The following is a 19,624-nucleotide window of genomic DNA, read 5'->3' as shown; positions in this document are numbered from 1 at the left end:
AAACATGTCTCCATAAAAATGTAAGTGCTTGAGGAGAACAAGCAGAATTCCACATTGTTAGGAGGCGTAGCTGTGTAGTTGAAATCCCAGTCCACAGTTTCAGCTTTCATTTTTATGCAGAGACTTGGAATGAAAGTCAGTGGGTATTAAAGATGTGAAGAATTCCAGCCATCTTCAGAGAGCTAGGATCTAGGTTGGATTACATGGATTTGTTTTTTTTTTTTTTAAATTATAAACACTTTTTATTTCCTATATAGTTAGTTATTTTTTCCATGTAGCCAAATCCTACCTCTAAGCAAATGCATTTCAAGTGTTTTTAAGCTCAGACTGGTTTGGTCAGTTTGGTCTGACTCAGTCAAAAAGAAGAGGTTGTTACCATTGGATCAAAACACAGGAGGTGAAGGAGGTTTGTTATCTAGCAAAGTTTGGAAGATTCTCATAAATGGTTTCGGTGAACACATAAAGAGTGTGAGCAACTTGCAAATTAGTCTTGAGTTCTTGTTTTTAATAAAGGTATAAAACATAGCACTTCAGGCTTCTACTTTGCCTCCTCCATGTGCAACAGCCTCAGCACACATGCACATCACCAGACAAGGTGAGTTTCTCTTTATCAGAATTGGGAGTTTGGGGGATTATAAACCAAGATTTGGTCATTCAGGAGCACTCACAGGTCTATGTGAAAATGAGGAATAACGAGCGTGAGGAATCACACACGGAGGAAAACAGACAGGGTCTTAAACCCAAATGTTGGTGCCTAATTCCATCCTCTTATAGATGTTATAGTACCTCATAACTGGCCAGATTGGAACACAAGCCAATTCTGCTTCATGTGTACATCCAGAAGCCTCCAAGGCAGAGTATGTTTACGCCACACATTGTTCTGTGTGCTGTACAACTGTTCAGGTTCTCACACAACTAATTCTGTTCCTGTGTATAGCCTCTTCAGTCATCTGACAGCTTTCCTAACTAGTTTCAAGTTTTGGGTCTGTGGGCCAGAAGATGAGTCAGAAAACAAATCTGAACTACACCAACAATATCCCCATGGAGCTACCGATGCTGCTGCCTACAGTGTTCACCCCAATGTGGGCAGGCTGTCATGGGCAGAGCTGCAGGTGAGCTGATGAACCCCTAGTTTGTCCATGAATTCAGCTGGTTACAGGATAATATGGCAAACAGACAAGTTGGAATTAGTCTTTCTGCACTCTGGATGCCCAGGATCTGCTATCCTGGAAGTTACTGCCTTCCTGACTACTCCACCGAGCCTTCCTGGAGAGGTCTGAGTTTCCACGCTGTGGAGCACTAAACCTTGACCCCTGCAGAGCTTGGCCTTCCACGGTTTTCACACTTACTTCAGTTTTTGAAAGAGTAGGGGAATTCACTGCATACAAATACCCACAGGTACTGAGGATACACTCCAGCAGTTTTCTGTGGAAATGATGGCAGGGGGAGGGGGGCAGAAAGACAATCACGCTAGATTTCATGTAAATAGTTTAATTATATTTTAATGCTTAAAACACAGAAACACTTGAATTAAATTACATCATAATGCTTCTGCTAAATTGTACATATACTTCCAAGAACTGTGAAAGGAGGTGGTATTGAACTAAAAGAATACTCCAGAACAAGCCCAGCAAATACCCAAAATATTCTCTTAGTCTTATTATCTGTACTTCTTTAATCTAAGGGCAGTCGTCACAGGACAAAGCCGACCATTACAGGAAGAATGGTTAAAGAGAACTCCCCTGTAGGCGTGTGTGTTATACAAGATCTGTCTCAGCATTCAGGTGGGACAGGGTGCATGTTTTTGCACCTGAGCTGGCAGATGCACTGCTTGGCAGCTGCCTAAGCAGCACATGGAGGTCGGTAAAGAGCACAAAGCAGGCTGTTGGTTTGAGGAAACAGCTTAGCTTACCCTTGCCTTTTATTGAGTTTAGAACAACAAATGAAGTCCCAGTCCCTAAGAGGGGAAACACTGCGATTTAGGGCAGCCATGCATCCCTGCTGCTGCTTGCATCCCAGTCCTGCTGCAGAGCATGGGAGTGTGACAGACAGCGATGCGCCAGCTGCTGAAGGGAGGAATCTGATGTCTCTGTGGCTGGCTGCCCTCACTGAGCACTTGGAGGAGACGGTAAGTGTGCATGTGCGTGGGGGTGATGTATTTGCTACTCTGCTGGTCACGTAGACATAGTCTCTGTGAAGACCCACAGATAATGTTCAAATTCTAAGGACCTAAGATTACATAGAGTATTTGTACCCATGCACCTTCCTTCCAAAAGTATCTCTGGAGTGCAAACACCAGCAGCAACCAGCAGCCTGGAAGTGCCTCCTGCCGTGTCCCCTGGCTATGGCAGATGGGCTGTTTTCCACATGTGATGACACTCACAGCCCTAATACACTCCCAGAACTCCCTGGTTTTAAAAAGAAAGAGGGATACTGAAAAAATAAAGCAACTTAACCTTGCAAAAGTGCCATGAGGGAGGTTGTATCAGTGAAGAAGGTAGGGCTGGTAACGAACAGTAGCACATGCCAGGAAAGAGTCTGCATTTAATGAATACAGGGGGAAAAAAAAATCACAGTGGAGAAAGAAAAGAGGATTTGGGAGAAAAAAAAACAACATAACTGGCAGGTCTGAACTTGCAACAAAGAACATGATACCAGACTTGCCACTCAGTCCATAATGTTCAAACTCCTTGCATAAAGCCTTCCTTTAGATCTGCATTCCAATTTTGGCTTGCCCTGATTCCCTTTCAACTGGTGCCGTGGATGGAATATGATCTGAATGACAAATGCATGTAGTAGAAAAAAAAAATCAGGAGGTGATCAGTGCATGGCTGGGCACTGACGCTTGCATGCAGGCTCTGCTGCTGGCCCCTGGCTGCTGTGCTGGCCTGCAGTACTCGGGGCTAGTGGCCACCAAAAGCCTCTGCAGGGGACAGCCCCCATGCTGCACTGCAGCATGCCAAGGTGGCCAGAGACCCCTTCACACTCTTTCCCTCCTGCAGCCCTCAAAGACGCGCAGGCAGAGAGATGCTTCAGGCTTACAGGGAAACCCCTGGCTTACCTGTCTAGTCCCACCTTCTGAATAAGCAGGTAACATGAGCAGAGGCTAACGTAAAGCTCTGTTTCCTTCAGCAGGAAGAAGAGAAGGCTCTGACTGCAGGTCCCGGCAGGTAAGGAAGTAGGAACCAGCTGTTCAGTCATCTCTGGGGGCAGACATGGGGATGTGCAATGTTGAGCCAATACATATTTTCCCTTATTTAAAAGAAAATATTTCAAGGATTAATCTTTTGTCTGGATAACACTCTGGACTGCAGAAACTTCCCTGAACCACAGCAGAAGGGGGATACATGGTATTGGAACCCCAGTTCTATTCGATGCCTCTCTGTGGCCCAAGCACTATTATTCCTAGCTCAGCAGCAGGGAGTCACGTAGCCAGACATTGACACCCCTGCCTCCAGCTGTGTGAACTCCCCTGTCTATATGATAGCTCTAATTTGGGATATTCAGCCACTTCCTCTGTTAAGATGTAATCAGCCAAATGTTCACCATTTCACTTTTTAAAGCTACTGAATTCCCCATGCTTCAGCATTACCCTGGGTGCACATTTATCAGCAGCGCACATGCCACAAGGGGGGTAAGCCCATGGTATTTGTTTTCCCTGGTGTGCCCCAGATTACCGCTCAGCTAGGGGAGTCAGCTCTCCTTGCTCAAAGGGGCTTTGCCACCTCCCTCCTCTCCAGGATCTGCCAAAGCTGTTGTCACTGTACAGAGAGGCTCATCCATTGCTTTCCTTGGGGTCTGGTGGCCAAAGCCAATGGGGAAGCTCTCTGAAACATGCACCTCTCCTTCTTCCCTGACCCAGAGAGCGCACACATGTGCTCTGACAAGTTAATCTACAAGAAAGCAGGCACTGTTCCTAAGCACGCAGCTTGGTAGATGCTACTATCAGTCAGCACCAGCCCAGAAACTGAAGCTCAGGACCTTTCAGTGGTAAAGACACACCAAAAAATCACCACTGCCACTGCATCACAAAGGGTTTGCTTCCCCAAGTGATGACAGTTCCCAGTGCTTGTGCCCATTTGTAACACAAACCCATGGGGTGACCAGCTGGGCTCAGTGGATCAGCCGTGCTTGCGGGAAGTCACTGGTTTGTTGGCTTCGTCCTCCCCAGTCTCAGCACGATCCCAGAGCAGGGGCAGGTACTGGTCACGCATGGATGGCATTGGCAACGTCTGTGAACACAAGACGGCTGGGTCTCTGGAGGGCTCCTTGACTTGTCAGCAGAATCTGCATTGAAGCAGGGAAAGATGAGACCCAGCAAGGCTGCCTCTGCTCAGGTGTGTGTGCTTGGGCACAGACTGCGTGCTATTGTAACTGGATTCCGCCCCATGGTAAGGGGAGGCTCGCTGACTAACATGGCATTAACAAGGCTGTGACAGAAAAATACAACAGGCCAGAGAGCAAGTCAGCACATCCGTGCCAGTTTAAAATCCCCGCAGCATTGGATTACTGGGTCTCACTATTTATATATACAAGGCAGCATGAAAAGACTTAAAACATCACGACGGCCTGGAAACATGCCATAGTCTGAATTTTGGCTGTTGTTTTAGACTCTCCCTCTCTTACTATGTTAAGCCTTTAAACTTGTGTACTTTCCAAGCAGAGGTACCTGTGCATTTCCAAGCTCTGAGGTATCCTGCTGGCCAGTCCCTATACAGGAAGGATCTGCCTCTACTGTGCTAAGTTTAACTCTGGCCCTGTCATTTCCCCCCTTTACTACCTGAAGGGAAGTCCTCTATGTGCACTAATAGAGGGATCTGATGTTTTCCCAGTATGTGCTGCTCAGAGAACAAGATCCTTTGCTTTCCCAACCCAGTGTATGAAATGTGTTGGCCATCTTTCGTATTCCAACACACACATCTCCTTTGTGCTCTGTAGCAGGCTGGGAAGCATGTCTCAAAGTAACTATTTTATAATTTCTGTTGTGTTTATTGTCTCTTCTTTCCCTTTCTGCCCATACCAAGCTTTCTGCAGAATATCTGGAGGTGTAAAGTGTGTGCGAACTGAGGATTGTTTGGGAGAACACCTGTTCCTGGAACTGCAAAAGCAAGGGAAGACACGGCCAACACAGAGCAGGCGGAGGGGAATTCAAGAAAGGATAGAGGTCTACTCTAAGAGGAGGCTGCATCAGTGGCAGAGACATACCTGTTCCAACCTTCCCTGCTGGCTCTGTCTTTCAGAAAGGCTTTTTGTGTGTGGTGGTGGCAGCAAAGGAAACAGAGAACACTGTGAAACTGGCTGCAAAGGATGGTGAGAAGCCCTTCTTCCCTATTTCTCCTACCTCTTGGTACACTGGGGAATGAGATAGCTTCTTGTCAAAGACCCATTGGACCATTAACCAAAAGCAACTGGCCAGGCTACCAAGCTCTTTCCTAACTCACAAATTTAGTTAGTGGTCTCTGAGGACCTTATCATTTCTCAGCATGCTGCATGCCTTTGAACACTGAGAAGTGGTCAAAGCAAAGCTGCTTCCACTCTCCCCAAATTCAAATCGAGAACTCTCCTCCCTCTTCTCTTCCTGAGCCATGCCTGCTCTGTGCCCAGCGTGGTTGGCCTGGGAGGTGCTGACAAGATCAGATGTGCCACGCCACAACAATCTGCAGGATTTCTGCCTGCGTTCTTAAGGGCTTGCAGCACAGTTATTGGTTATGATTACAGGCTTTCCCTCAGCAAGGCCTTGTCCTTAGGCAAAGCAAGGATACCTTAAAACTGGGTGGAAATTATTTTCTTTTCAGGGCCAGGGCAAAGGAGCCTCAGTGCCTCATGGGCATTGAAGCTCCTTCTCCCAGAAAATGGTATTCATCCTACTGCTTCCCTGTGATGCTTTGGGTGGTACACTGTAGTAAACTCACCCTTAGTTACTGAAATTGCCCTTTTTTACCCCTCCTAGTTGTGTAAAGACAGCACTTCACCTCTCTAGGCTCTTCGTCCTGGTTGCCTGACCCTTGAGTCCATCCTAAGCACTCCAAAATGCTCAGGGTCCCTGTCTCTAGCGCTAGCAGAGATGGGGGAAACCCTCCTGAGGCCTTACTTGGTTTCCTTACCCTACAAAAAAAAACCTCCTTGACTCTGTAACAAAAGCAGTGCAAGTACCAGTGGTTGCGGTAACAGACCGGCTGGCCCCCTGCTGCCTACCTTGTTCTGTGATGCCTGGGAAGATGCTGCGTCTCGCCCATGTTCCAGCAGCTCCTGCTCTAGTTCATCCTGCTCCTCGGTGGGATCAAAGTTGTACATGGGCATGAGCTGGTGCCGTAGCTTCTCCAACCTGCCCATGGGAGGGAAGGGAAAGGGTTAGTTGAAAAACTTAGTAAGTAGAAGGACAGGTGCTCAGGCTGCCTTCCCCTCCCCGCTGCAGAGGCCTTCTGCAGGCTGTTTCTCCTGCTGCACAGGGACTCAGCTCTTGCCACTTGCTGGAAAAGGGTCATGTCATGTCCTGCAGGGGCGAGGATAAGTACCTACTGTGCACAGCTGGCAGGAGTGGAAGATACCCAGGGTGCAGTTACAGGGATTAATTGCCATCACTAATCTATGTTGGCAGGCATTACGCACAGAGGAATCAGACAGGGATTTAAGTTCCTGCAGACCTTAAAAGATCAAGCTTTATGTGACGGAACAAAAGAGAGGGTGGAAGATACTGGCTAGGCATATTGCAGCTTCCCCAATGTCCCTTTGCCCACAGCAGCCAGTCCTGCCATGTCACACTATGCCTGCTAGCAGAAGTCCACTTTTAGCACCAATGGCCCAAGAGTAGTAGTTTAACTCTGGGGTTGAATTACATAAAAAGAAATAGAAAATAATAATAAATAGAAAATAGGAAAAAGATAGATCCTTGTTGCAGGCTGATGCCCGTGGACAGACCATTCTTACTTTTGTATCATTGCTCCAAGAGACAGAGCTATAAAGTATTACCCCACAGGGTCTCCCTAAATATTGGGCAGCTTGGTGATGGAGGATGGATGGGTGGACATGCTCCTCTGGAAACACTGAGCCCTGCCTTAGGCTGTAGCTGAGTTCTGGGGGTTGGGGAAGGGAAAAGTGCAAGCAATTACTGGCAGTGTCACCATAAATATATATTTGGCAAGTGTTAGGATGACACATTCCTTCCCTGCCTCTATATTATGGGTTTGCCAACACAACCAGTATCTCCAGCAGCATCATGTTGACAGACCAAGCATTAGCTGCTCCTGTGACAGTATCCAGATCTGGGCTTCAGGGTCTGGCTTGGAAATTTTACAGTGGGCAGCAGCACTTCTTGAAAGTCCATGGCCAGGCCTGCCACAGGGAATCAGGAAGGGAGGAGATACCATATCTAATAGATCTTCACCAGTGTCTTTGCTGTCAGAGATCAAACAGTCAAGATGTGTTTCTCCCTGCATGCTGCTCTCCTCTCTATTTTCAGCCAGGAGCTTAACAAGGAAATTAAGACATTAAGTCTTGGGCTAGGAAGCTGCATCTCTGCACTCTGCTGCTGCCAGTTGCTGTGACTGCAGCTAAAGAGGCCTTCAGCCTTACAAGGCCAGTGTTACTGGCCCAGGCTGTTGGAAAACATAGGGATCTGGGAATGAAACATGAGATCCACACCTCTCATGGCAGAGTTTCCAACTTATTTATGTGCTCCTGGCCTCTTCCTCTGTTTTAGTGCATCTCATAGATGAAGCATGAAGAGTTTGCAGGATCCCTAACCTTCTCCTGCTCACCCATGTTTTCCTTTCCAAAGCTGCAGAGGAGTCTTTGCAGCTCTGTGTCAGACTGTGGGCCAATACCAGGAGTGCAGCATCCCTACCCTGCCTCATTCACATGCAGCTGATTCCCCATAGGCTTGTCATTCCCGTCAGGCAGCCATCCCTTATGCTCTCCCCATCTCCCTGTCTCCTTCCTGGCTCTGGCTGAATTTTGAAGCACTAAGTTCCCTTCAACCAACAACCTACTTACCTCTTTCTCTTTCTGATATACAGAACCTGAAAGAGAAAGAAAACCATCGTTACAATAGTCCTAGTAAGATGGGAAACAGGTGGGAAGAGAAATTTTTGGGCCCAGGGCACACGGAAAGGAGGTGTAGCAAATGTGGTGTCACTGTGCACCAAAGCAGGGAGAAGGGAGAAGCGGCAACAGAAAATGACATTTCATATGCATCAGTGTAAGCTTGGTGGCACATCAAGTCTGACACGAAGTGCTCGAGTGGCCTGTTGTTAGGTGTGTTAGCAGTAGTCAGAGTATTAGGTGTGTTATTATTAGGTGTAGCTCAGCACATTTCTGGTGGCTGCAGGACATGTGTTGCGATTTAAGAGTGGATGAAGAACCTTCCCTTTGTGCTTTTCATCTGTAGGTTTCCTACAGCGTAGAAGTGCTGTTACCCCCTCCCCAGTATAAAGGGAAGAAGCAAAGAGGGCATGCTCAGTGACTTGCCTCATGTCAGCCAGAAAGGGTGGCTGCGCTGGGAAGAAAGTGAGGCTTTCTGGCCTCCAGAGCCTTGTTCTGAGAACTACGAATGCTGGACGTTACTCTTGGGAACTTATGACCATTTCCAGGACAACGCTTCCAAGTTCTCTTACAGGCTTTTGGAAAAACTCCTCCTTGGGCCTGCAATGAAATTTTGCAGTATTCCCTTTCTGTAGGCTCCTCTGATGGTTGTATTAGTGAAGCTCTTCCTCATACGAGGAATGGGAGCTTGCTGCTACCTTCTGTTCTCTGTTGGCAGGTAAACGATCTGGTTATGTATCAGAAGAAGAACTACAGCACTGGTACTGCCCATGTCAGACCCAGAACTATAGTTTCTGAAAGCTTCTGCCTACAGTGTTAATTGGAAGGTTAGTTACCCAGCAAATCCTCAAGGCCTTTGCCGATACCCAGCAAGTAGAACCCTGGAAATGCAGTTCAGAAGGAGTCTAGCTAAAATGGATTCAGGCTGCTTTAATTCAAAAAGGCATGTGCACAGGGGAGATTACTGTGGCTTCAACAGTCTGCTTTAAAAGTTAGTTTGGATGAACTTGTGGAGGCTTCATGTTGAGAAGGTTTAAATCAATGCAGCTGTTCCAGTTAACAAGTCAGAACAGAGTCTGCTTTGTGTTCTTTCAACTGAACTTCCTATTGCTATTAAAAATAAACACTGATATTATATATGGCTTTCTCTAGGCCTGCTGAGCATCCCATTCAGACTAGACCTCAAGGAGGCTGCAGAAATATTGGAGCCCTGGATAAAGGCTTAAGAGAAAGGGATCACAGCAACTATCAGTTCCCAGTTCTAGCTGAGCCCTTAGTAAAACGCAAATACATTATTCAATCCAAATCAGTCCTAGAGCCCCTTTGCCACCCTCTACCCTCAACAGACAGGAATATTTAGCAGGGCTGTCTTACCATGGCTACAGCCAACCCAATCACAGTTATGATCCCGAAGGACAGCAGCATTGTGCTCATGCCAGGTCCAGTGCTGGCCACATCTGGGATTTTGGTGCTGTTGAAACTGGTAGTCTCAGGGTTTATGGTAGCTGTTTCTGGTGCAGTCACATCCAGAGTCATCCCTGGGTCTGGCTTGGACGTGGTGGTGGTGCTGTGATGCAAGTCATGCACAGAGGGTGAGCTGGAACTCATCCTGCCAGCTCTTGGTAGCTCCTTTTACCAAGCTGTTGTCCTCACCCATCAGCTACAGAAGCAGAGAGCTGCTCTTTGTATCAAGGACCCTCACGTGAGACCTATCCTGTGGCATCATCACTGATGGTTTTCCTTTGTGGGAACTACACCGGTTTCTGCCTAGGAAAGAATGAGAACAAATGAACAGTGCAGAGCCCTTAGAGACTGGCACAACCTTTTCCAAAGCTTCCCGATTCACTAGTACAATTTTCAAGAGCAGCTCCCAGATGCCCACTCAAAATAAGAAAAAGATTTTTCAGGGGTGCTGAGGGCCCCCAAAACCATCCCTGATTCACTTGAGGTCAGTGATATGCTCTCCCCTCGCCGCTTCAGCTCTGCTTCCTTGCAGGCATTTGGCAGATCTATGTGGGGACAACCTGAGAACCCCTGTCTTTTGTCTGCTACAGCCTGAGCCAGGTAGCCTCTGTCTGCCTGGGGAGATAGAGCATTTTCCTGCTTCTGTCTCTTTGTTTTAGTTTTTGGAAAGTTACATGGATTCCCTTAAATTTATCACTGGGAACGCATCCAATAAAATGGCACTCAGCTGTGAGGCATCCGTATCTCAGGATGCTTTCTACTGAATCCAAAGCAGGAGTTCCCTGTTGTGGTAGTGACTGGTAAGTCACTGCACTATCCTTTGGGCCACTGTCCCACATCCTGTGCACTCTGGAAAGGCAGCTTCCTTAAAGCAGCGGCTTGCACTGGACTCCCATCTGCTACTAAAAACAGTGAGTATTTCTTAAGTACACCATGAAAGCACTCACTCAAGCTTAGTCATGCACTGCTAATTATCAACATTAATTTTAAAATAAGTCCAATTTTGGATTGGAGTTGTGAAATTTCATAGATCTATTCATGCTGAAAACATGAAAGGCTTTAATTGCTTCATGCTTCTATTGTGCAAATGATCAGGAGTTGCAAAACACCATGGGATGATCCTATGGGAGGTATTTGCACAACTTAGTTATAAAACCACTGTATGTGACATCAGTTCAGCAATTGCTTTCATGAAAATGTAGCCACCTCTGGACCAGAGCAGTGCTGACCCCAGGAACTACTGTAGCAGCCCTCTGATAGTTTCTCTGCAGTTTAGCAGACATTACATCTCTGGGCTGGAATGCAGCCAGGACATGGGGGTTAATGAGCTCTGAATAGAAAAAGATGTGCCTGCAAAGAGAAATGAGCCATTGTTCTGTTCCACTCCGTTCTATTCTAGGCAAGGTTATTGCGCAGTCCCCGATACCATGACGCCTTACTGCTGTCCATAACTGCAATAAGCAGTGTGATTAACATCTGTCACTAACAACTGAAGCAAAGAAATCACACCAGGCAAAGAGCAGCAGGCCACCCTGTGGGCAGTCAGCAGCCCAAGTAGCCACCTCGACTTGCACAGCACTTGTTTTTCATCTCCCTGAGCAGGTAAATCTCTCACCACACATGCAGGATCTGTCTCACCGTTCCCCGTGATCAACTTTGTGAAGCAGAGTTGCTGGGAGATTTTTGAAGTGCCTGGGAGACTGCAGGAGCTGTGAAACTCCCATGAGTTCCTAGAGAAACGTAAAGATAGCAGTTCTGGTTTGGTCCCACCTAACGTCATGCTGAGACATGAGTTCACTACAGCTGACAGGGACCATGTCCTTCATGGACCACCAAACCATGCATACCTCATGTAAACCATGTGGCACTGGGATTTTCCCAGCCATTACCGACCAGAGTGGAGCTCAGGTGTAGCGGACACTCAGGCACAAAGGTGGCAAATTTGAAATCCGAGTGCCACAACAGCAGCAGCAGCAGCTACAGCCCAGCAGGGAAAGGGAAGGAAATCTTGAGCAAATATTGGGCAGACTGAGTAGGTGCTCAGAGAATCATTGATTTGTGCTATTCAGGGAAACTCTCCATGATGATAATTCACATTGTAAGAAAAAAAAAAAAGCCACCACCAAGGAAACAAAAAGTGGAAAAAGAACCTAAGTGAAAGGAGTGAAGCAGGCTCAAGGGCTTTACAAAGTACAGCTCTAGATCTTGAACAGCTCCTGAATTTTGGAAAGAAAATGGGTTAGGTCTTCATCTCAATGTGGTGTCAGTTTTGCAAGACCACTGGAACTTGGATATTGAAGCTGATACCAAGCTTTTGGGTAAGACCCCTTTTATATGGACCACAACGCTGCTGGGCCTTGCTCCTCTGAATAAAGTCAGGCTAGGTTAAAATTAGCCACCTGAAAATCTGGTCGAGTGGGAATGGTGGCTCTCGTTCATGCTCTCAGGGTCCTGTCCATGCTGAAGGATTCCCAAGCCCAGAGATCTTGTTCTAACAGTGGTCCTGTATGAAAGGTTTCTGACATGGCTTAGACAACCAGATCCTGATGAGGGTATTTCTCTTTCCAAGCACCTTCTGGTCCAGGTCACAGAGGGCCAGATGGGGAGGCTGAGTGCAAGTACGGCCCAGGGCCCACGGCTTACAACGGTAGAGCTGGATGATCTTTCCCAGCACCTTCCTTTCCCAGTTGTCACCCTGGTGCTAGAAGTTTGATCTGCAGGTTGGGCACACTCCAAGACTCTGGTGGCTGCTCTAGGGCCAAGGACAGCTACTACCTACTGCTGGCAGGTCTCACCATAGTCCATGCACAAACAGAACAGAAGAGGAACCAAGTCCTCAGCTGCTGCGAGCTGGCATTCTTCCATTGCCTGCACCAGCAGAGCTTCTCAGACAGCCAGGACTGCTCTGTGCTGGGGTCTGTGAATAAGGAGAACACCTTTGTTTCCCTCCTAAGCCAGCATTTCCAAACTGGTCTCTGAAAGGCGCTGCGGTGGCCAACAGCTCTGAGATGCAGAACATCCTGTCAGGCGCTAGCCTGAGGCTGCTGGCTTTTCTGAGTCTTGGTTTTAATCTCTGTGCTGCAGTTTCCTCGTGGATATGACAGGAATAGAGATTTGTCTCACAGGGATGAAGATGGGTCACGGGGTCTCTGGATGAAGAAGGCAAATAATAACTAGTATTTTTGTCTGCATGACTTCACCAGGATTAAGCATTTCTAGTAATTCAGCAACACAAGCAGCGTTGGGTTGCTGTTGGCTACGGGATGTGGCTTCCCGGTGCGTGAACGTGGGCTTCCTCTCCCGCGGCTCCAGGGCTGAGCAGGCTCGGGGGCAGCCCCCAGGGCTGTGGGGGTGCCCGCTGTCCCGCAGCACCTCCGCCGTCTGCCAGGTGCCCCGGTCCCAGCCCAGCGCTGCACAGCGCGGGGACGTTCCCCAGCAATGTCACCGCTGCCCTGGCTCCGCGCCGGTCGAAAACTGGAACACGAGCGGCCGCCTTGAGCCCTAACCCCTGCCCCTGCGGGAAGTCGCTCTTTCCCCGTCCTGGTTTCCAGGCGGACCGGGGTTATACGGCCCGTCCCGCTCCGAAACGCTACCCGGGGGTGGCGGATCAGCCCCGGGGCTGGCAGCCGGCTGGCCCGGCCGAGCCTCGCCGGGGCGGCCCGGGACAGAGGTGAGGGTCGGGAACGGCCGCTGCCCGCCATTCCCCGCCGCCGAGAGCCCGCGGCAGCCCATGCCCGCGGCCCGGCGGGACGGGACGGGACGGGAAGGGGCGGCGCGGCCGAACGCCCCCGCGGCCCAGCCCGCCGCCGCCGCGCCCCTCCCCGGAGGCAGCCGCGTTTCAGCGCCGCGCCCCCCGCGCCGGGGCGGCCGCTGCCCGCCGGGGCCGGCACTTACTGAGCGCTCCCCGCTGAGGCGTCCGGTCCCGCCGCGGGGCCGCGCCCTCGGCCGCGGGGCCGCGCTGCCCGCGGGGGGCGGGCCGGGCTGGGCTGGGCCGGGCCGGGCCGGGCCGGGCCGCTCAGCTCCGCGCGCACGGCCGGACGGCCGGCGGCCCCGCCCCGCCGCATCTGCGCCCCAGGCGATTGGCGGGCGCCCACAGGGCTCGGCTTGTGGTTGGCCAGCGCGGCTGTCACTCGTGCGCGCGGCGGCGGCGGGAAGGCGGTGCGGCGGCGGTCGGTGAGCGGCGGGAGTTCCCAGGTTGTGCGGCCGTTCCCCTCGCCGCAGGCTGCTGTGCGGGAGGCGGCTGCGCCTCCAGCCCCGCCGGTGGCGGTGGCCGTGAGGTGAGGCGTCGCTATGCGGGCGCGCTCCCCTCTGAGGGGCCGCCGGGCCCGCCGCCGCCCGGGTAACGGGGCTCCGCGCCAGCGCCGCGGGGCAGGCCGGGCGCTGTGCCCGGCGTCCCTCAGGGTAATGCGTGTGCGGGAAAGGCGGGCTCGGCCCCGGCGGTGTTCCGCGGGGCTCGTTTGCCGCCGGAGAGCCGCCCGATCACTGGAGGGAGGCGTGAGTGGGCTGGCAAATGGGGACTCGCGCCCCCTCCCGCGGCACGGCCAGCGGGGCCGTGCGGGGCCGGTTCGGCCGAGCGCTGGCCCCGCAGCGGGAATTCCCTACCTGCGTGCAAACAGGTATTTGCACCAAGGAGTAGCATACAGGGGCCCCACATCAGGTCTCCTTTATTAGTAACAACAGTAGTGGCAGCATTGTTCCAGCCGTGGCCAATTAAAGTCTTATCTACCTCCCTAACAACACTAATGCTTAATGTTTTATTCCTTTACTGTTCCTCTCCTGGCACTATCCCCAAAACAAGGCCTTGGTGTGGGGGGCTGCTCTGGTAAAGACTGCAGCTGTCAGACTGCTGATGTGTAACAGAAAGGCAAGTTTTCATAGAGGTTGCCTGTGTCTGTGCCAGGGGTAATGAAGATGGTAAGAATCTTTGGGATCTTTGGGCTCTTGGAGCACCCATCCCTTTGCCAGGAGGTAACAGGTAAGCTAATCTTGAGATGTTTGCTGCTGGGTATTCCCTCTGCTGCTTCCCTGGGCTCTGGTTTGATTTTGTGTAGGAGGGCAGAGAAGGCCTAACTCTTCCCACAGTTTCACTCTGCAGCAGGAGCAGGGCAGGCCCCACACTGCTGCCTGCACAGGTACCCCATGCAGCAGAGTCCTGGGCTGCTGCAGGGGTTCAGTGCCAGCATCTGCCCAGGTGGGAGCTGTCCCAGCCTCCCCAGATCTCCCTGCAGGAGCAGTCCAGCAGGGCACAGGGCCACCCTCCCTGGGTGCTTTCGGCTGCTCAGGAGAGGTATTTAGTTGTTTATGTGGTGTTTTTTTCTGGAGTGACTGGAGGAGGGGAGGCTGTGGCCTCTCCCAGACAGTGATGAAAAGCAGCCATCAACAGAGGAATGGGAATGGGTGCTCAGGGAAACCCACAGTGGCTCGATGCTCTGTGAGTCAGAAGGGAGGGGGACCCTCATTTCTGATGGATCACAGCAGGAAAGTGGAGTGGTTTTTTTGTTTGTCTCATGCAATTCCAAGTGTGATATGCAACAGCTGTTTTGTAAAGTTTCTTGCTTTTGCCTCCTACAGTCATCTTGTTTGTTTTTCTTCCCTCTCTGTCTGGCTCTGCCTGTTCTCTCCTTCAAGAAACTGACTTCCCTCTGGCAGGGTTTGCCTTTTCTGGCCTTTGCATCTTTGAAGTGTTTCTCTTCCCTCTGGTTGTACCTTGTGAGCTTTTCTCCTTTCTCTGCTCTTAGCAGCTCAGCCCTGGCTCTGTGGCCTCTTGTCTGCTCTCTGGGGATGGTGACAGTGTGGAAGACCCTTGGCCCATGGAGTCAAGGTCTTCTGTGAGCATACTCACTAACCTAGGGCTTGGGGTTGATGAACAGAGAGAGGAATAAAAGAGAGAATCTAGGAGAGGCTGAAGGTCTTCCTGCAGGGAACCAGGGTGACCCACCCATGGGGTGGAGAGCTGAAGACGGGAGCTGAAGGTTGGTGTGTCTGTGGCTCTCTGGGACGGAGGACAGGCGGGCGTGGTGTGCCTGTATGTAGGCATGCTCACTTCTGCCCTGCCGTAGGCACAGACTGGCCTACAGAGATGGGTAGCTCTGTGAAGAAATGGCTTGCAATGGCACAGCTAGTTAGCTGTCACCTGAGTCTTTTCTTGGGCTAATCCTTTGTTACTCTTAAGGTGTGAGTAATTGGTTTTGTACCTGTGGGCTGGGTTTAGGACATTCTGTTGGAGGGGAACCTAGCCTGAGAGATTCAGACTGTACTCTTGCCTCCTTTTTTAGACCAGAAGAGCTGCAAACCAGTGCTGTTTTCAAGCTGCCCTGAGGAGAATCCACTGAGTGCAGTCAGCTCTTGCTTAGCCACAGTGGCTTGTGGTAGCACCAAGTATCCTGTGAGTCTTAGTGCTGACTAGATCAGCTGATGGCAACGAGGAGCACATGTGGAAGCCAGGAACTGATTTCACAATGAGATGCCTCGCCCACCCGCTGCTCAGGAGGTTGCTGGGTCTCTCACCTCAGTGCGTGCCAGGGGGATTGAGTCACAGTAAAGGTCCTATCCTGACTCCAAAGTGCTTGTCTCTGAGGCAGAGCTGCAGTGCAAGACCTGGGCTCGTGACTGCTACTGATGTGGTTAACTACTGGCAGAAGGTGTTCGAGACAAATGGGATCCCTGAAGCACGAGAATCCAGCGAATATATAGTGTCATTTGTCCTGGGAGCAAAAACAGTTAAGTAATAGGAAATTAATAAGGTCTGTGCGTGTCTCTCCTTTTGTCATTTTGGTTGAATCCCTTACCTTTCTTTTTATCTCACTTACAGAAAGTAGAACTCTTCCTTCCCTAGATGGCAGAAAGGGTGAGGCATAGTTAAATGTCTTCTTTTGCAGAGACTGAAAGGTAACCCGTGACGTAAACACCCACACTGTACCCTGACTTGCTTGGTGCAATGATTCTTCATTTTATCTATTCTTCTGAGCCCTGAAAATTAGCAGGTTTGTTTTTAGATATGGATATAGTTTCTTCCTAATCATTTGTAGTTTTCAACAGTCCCAGACATAGATGTTTGTTGGGATGCTGGGTCTCCCTGGAGGATGCCCTGGGGAGGCTGCAGAGGGCACCTGCAGTGGGCAGGTTTTAAAGTGGCCTTGTTTTTAAAGTGACCTTGTCTTCAGTTTCAGGGTTTGGATTCCAAAAGCCTCCACACTCCACTTACAGCAGTGCAGCAGGCGCAAATCAAGCAGCTGAGCAACAAGCGACTGGAAAGGTAGGAGCATCCTCTTACAGTCATTCCTTTGGAGGGTTTTCCTTTAGTCTTAATGCAGCCGGAGGAATGGTAGCAGAGAGAAGGCAGAAGACCATTAGCAGCTGACATGTCAAATAACTGTGCTGTGTTGGTCTCTCATGGTGACTCGGGTGATGGGTGCTTGCTGTTGTCAGGTAGCAAATCACCTGTCTGTGCTGTCTGGAAGCAAAGAGGGTCTAAGGGATGTTGCAGAGGAACAGGAAACTGGCAATGCTGACTCTGAGTTGGGTACATTTTCATTAAGCTTAGAAAATTTAGCCTTGGTCCCTTCTATCTGATTGAGCACTCTCTTCAGCTGCCAGTCCTCTACTGGTCTGTGGTGTTGCTGTGCTCTCCTTTCTAGGCCTTGCCTGCAGAGGGGTCTCGCTGGTGTTTACTCATGGCTGCTGTAGCTTTGGTCTCCATTTGGCCTCCATTTGCTTGCTCTGTGTGAGGGTGCAAAAACTAAATGAGCTTAGTTTGAAGGAGCTACCTGGAATCGGGCTGGGCCTGGGGAGTAGTGTGTTGGGAGAGTATTTCCTCTCTCAGGAACTTGGATCATTTAGAAGGGTGGGAGATGCTTGGGGGGTAGCATCCTCCTGCTTGTTTACGTGAGTGTGGTTATGATGTGGATCCTCATTTTGCTGTGCGGATCAATCCTGCCACGACTTATGCAGAACAGGGTGTGAGGATTTCTCAGAGAGTCAGTGTGCTAATAGTGGTTACTGTTTGTAGGATCCGAGTGTCTTCCCTGAAATCTCCCTGCTGCTCATAAGTCTTATGTTAGGAGCAGAAATGCAAAATTCCCAGAGCTGTCTGACTTTAAAGTTGCTCTGTCTTAAGTGCTGTTAAGGTTGCAACAAATATCTGAAATATTTGCTCTTTTACATGAAGAAGTGAGGCATGGTGCCTCACAGCAGCTGAAAACATGGCCGCAAAAGTCATAGAGTCATGGAGGTTGACAGGGACCTCTGGAAGTCTAGTCCACCGCCCCTGCTCAAAGCAGAGTCAGCTAGAGCAAGTTGCTCTGAGCCATGCCCAGTTTGTTTTTGATATACCCAAAGACAGATGTTATACAACCTCTCTGGACAGCCTGTTCCAGTGTTTGAGCACACTCACAGTGTTTAATAAAAGGAGAAAAAAGTAAAAAAAAAGTGGTTCTTAGGTTTAAATGGAATTTTCTGTATTTCAGTCTGTGCCCTTTGCCTGTCTTTTCACTGGATGCCACTGAAAAGAGTCAGGCTCCATTTTCTTCACTCCATCTTCTCACCAGATACATGTCGTTATTGACAAGGTTTCCTTCCCCTGTCCCCCCAGTGTGAGCCTTCCCTTCTGATGGCTAAACTGTCCTAGTTCTCAGTCTCTCTCCTTGTCAGATGCTCCAATCCTTTAATCACCTTAGTGGATGTTTGTTGGATTTACTCCACTATGGCCATGTCTCTCCTGCACTGGGAGCTCAGCACCCCAGGTGTTTCCTACCAGTGCTGAATAGGTAAGGATGTCTTCCTTTGACCTTCTGGCAACGCTCTGCCCAGGAAGCCACTGACCTTTGCTGCAAGCGCACATTGCTGGCTTATGGTCAACTTGTCTGCTCCATCTCCAGGGCCTCTTCTGCAAGGCCATTGTCCAGCTGGTTGACCCCCAGTCTGTACTGGGGGTACATGGGGTTATTCTTCCCCAGTTTATAGGACTTCACATTACCCTTTGCTGAATTTCATGAGGTTCCTATCAGCCCTCTTCTCCAGCCTCCTGAGGTCACTCTGAAAGGTAGCACACCCATCTGGTCTGTTAACCACTCCTCCCAATTTTCTGTCATCTGCAGACATGCCAAGGGTGCTCTCTGTCCCTTCATCCAGATCATTAATGAAGATCTTATGCTGTATTGGCCCCAGTATTGACCCCAGGGGTGCCCCACTAGTGACTGGCCTTCAGCTGGACTTTGTGCTGCTGAACACAGCGCTCTGAGCCTGCCAGTTCAGTCAATTTTCAGTCCACCTCATTTATCTAGTCCATACTTTGTCAGCCGGTATGCGAAGATGTTATGGGAGCCAGTATCAAAACCCTTAAGGAAAGTTTAGATAAACAGTATTGATTACTCTCTCCTCACTCACTGAGCTGTTGTTGTGTCATGGGTGGCTGTCACGTTGGTCAGGAATTATTTCTTCTTTGTAAATCCATGCTGACTACCCCCAGTCACCTTCCTGTACTTAGTATGTTTGGGAATGATCTTGAGGACTATTTGCTCCATCACTTTCCCCAGTTTTGAGGTGAGGCTGACTGGCCTGTGGTTCCCTGGGTCCAGTGCTTGATAACAAACTGTGTTGTGGGAATGGAGCTCCCACAGCTTCCCTAGAGTGCACATGGCACATGCAGTTGAGAGCATTAGGGGTGTCTAGATGCTCACCCTCAGAGGGATTAAGTGGTTAGTAATGAAGTAAGCATGGTACTGAGAGCTTTTCTGTGTTATGAAGTGTAGTCCTAAGTGCTCACACTTGCTTTTGCCTGCCACAGAATGCCAGTACAATATGTGCTTGGTGAGTGGGACTTTCAGGACCTGACTCTGAAGATGAGACCCCCAGTATTTATTCCTCGGCCTGAAACAGAGGTATGGATGTGGGGGATGTGGTGGGGGTAGGCTTGAATTTGCGCACTGCATTGCTATGAATGTGCCTTGTGTATTACGAGGTCGTGGTGCTGAGGAGGTCAGATCACTTCTTTTAGAACAGGGGTATTCTAAGCTTGTGATTTGGAACTGATGCTGGTGAACTTTGCCTCCTGGTTCAGAGCAAGAGATGTTGTAAGCTAGCTTATCTCTTGGTTACACAGAGATCCATCTCCGTTGATGGA

General features: G+C 49.9%; 2 protein-coding genes across 5 annotated transcripts in view; one reads left to right on the top strand and one right to left on the bottom strand.

Annotated features, from left to right (window-relative positions):
* Window positions 1-1,475: 1,475 nt before the first annotated feature.
* Window positions 1,476-13,485, bottom strand: C10H3orf18 (chromosome 10 C3orf18 homolog). Of its 4 annotated transcripts, XR_015259601.1 has the most exons (6): window positions 13,399-13,485; window positions 9,415-9,807; window positions 7,993-8,018; window positions 6,196-6,325; window positions 3,062-4,232; window positions 1,476-2,408 (listed from the first exon to the last, which is right to left on the bottom strand). XR_015259601.1 is itself a non-coding variant. In XM_086755823.1 (5 exons), exons 2-5 carry the CDS (start codon window positions 9,646-9,648, stop codon window positions 4,207-4,209), a joined length of 471 nt encoding a protein of 156 aa, XP_086611949.1. In that variant the 5' UTR covers window positions 9,649-9,807; window positions 13,399-13,485; the 3' UTR covers window positions 1,476-4,206. The 4 variants fall into 4 exon arrangements, 3 of the variants coding, with proteins under 3 accessions (XP_086611949.1, XP_086611947.1, XP_086611948.1); XM_086755823.1 differs by having other exon boundaries at window positions 1,476-4,287; XM_086755821.1 differs by having other exon boundaries at window positions 1,476-4,232.
* A 192-nt stretch (window positions 13,486-13,677) lies between these two features.
* The window catches only part of HEMK1 (HemK methyltransferase 1, mitochondrial release factors N(5)-glutamine), a 29,912-nt gene continuing 23,965 nt past the window's right edge, over window positions 13,678-19,624 (top strand). Inside the window, exons 1-4 of the mRNA XM_086755619.1 lie at window positions 13,678-13,781; window positions 15,780-16,223; window positions 16,668-16,759; window positions 19,289-19,382. Coding sequence (XP_086611745.1) covers window positions 15,936-16,223; window positions 16,668-16,759; window positions 19,289-19,382 — 474 coding nt within the window. The 5' untranslated portion in view covers window positions 13,678-13,781; window positions 15,780-15,935. The remainder of the gene's footprint in view (window positions 13,782-15,779; window positions 16,224-16,667; window positions 16,760-19,288; window positions 19,383-19,624) is intronic.

This window comes from Chlamydotis macqueenii, chromosome 10 (assembly GCF_036417535.1).
Source record: "Chlamydotis macqueenii isolate bChlMac1 chromosome 10, bChlMac1.mat, whole genome shotgun sequence".
NCBI lineage: Eukaryota > Metazoa > Chordata > Aves > Otidiformes > Otididae > Chlamydotis > Chlamydotis macqueenii.
This window is presented reverse-complemented; position numbering and strand designations above follow the sequence as displayed.

Coding starts and splice junctions, on each gene's coding strand:
- C10H3orf18 (XM_086755821.1), bottom strand. CDS start 9,648: ATGAGTTCCAGCTCACCCTCTGTGCATGACTTGCATCACAGCACCACC. Junction 8,019..9,414: donor TTGGGTTGGCTGTAGCCATG/GTAAGACAGCCC, acceptor TTTCTCTTTCAG/GTTCTGTATATCAGAAAGAG. Junction 4,233..6,195: donor CCCAGGCATCACAGAACAAG/GTAGGCAGCAGG, acceptor TTGTGTTCACAG/ACGTTGCCAATGCCATCCAT.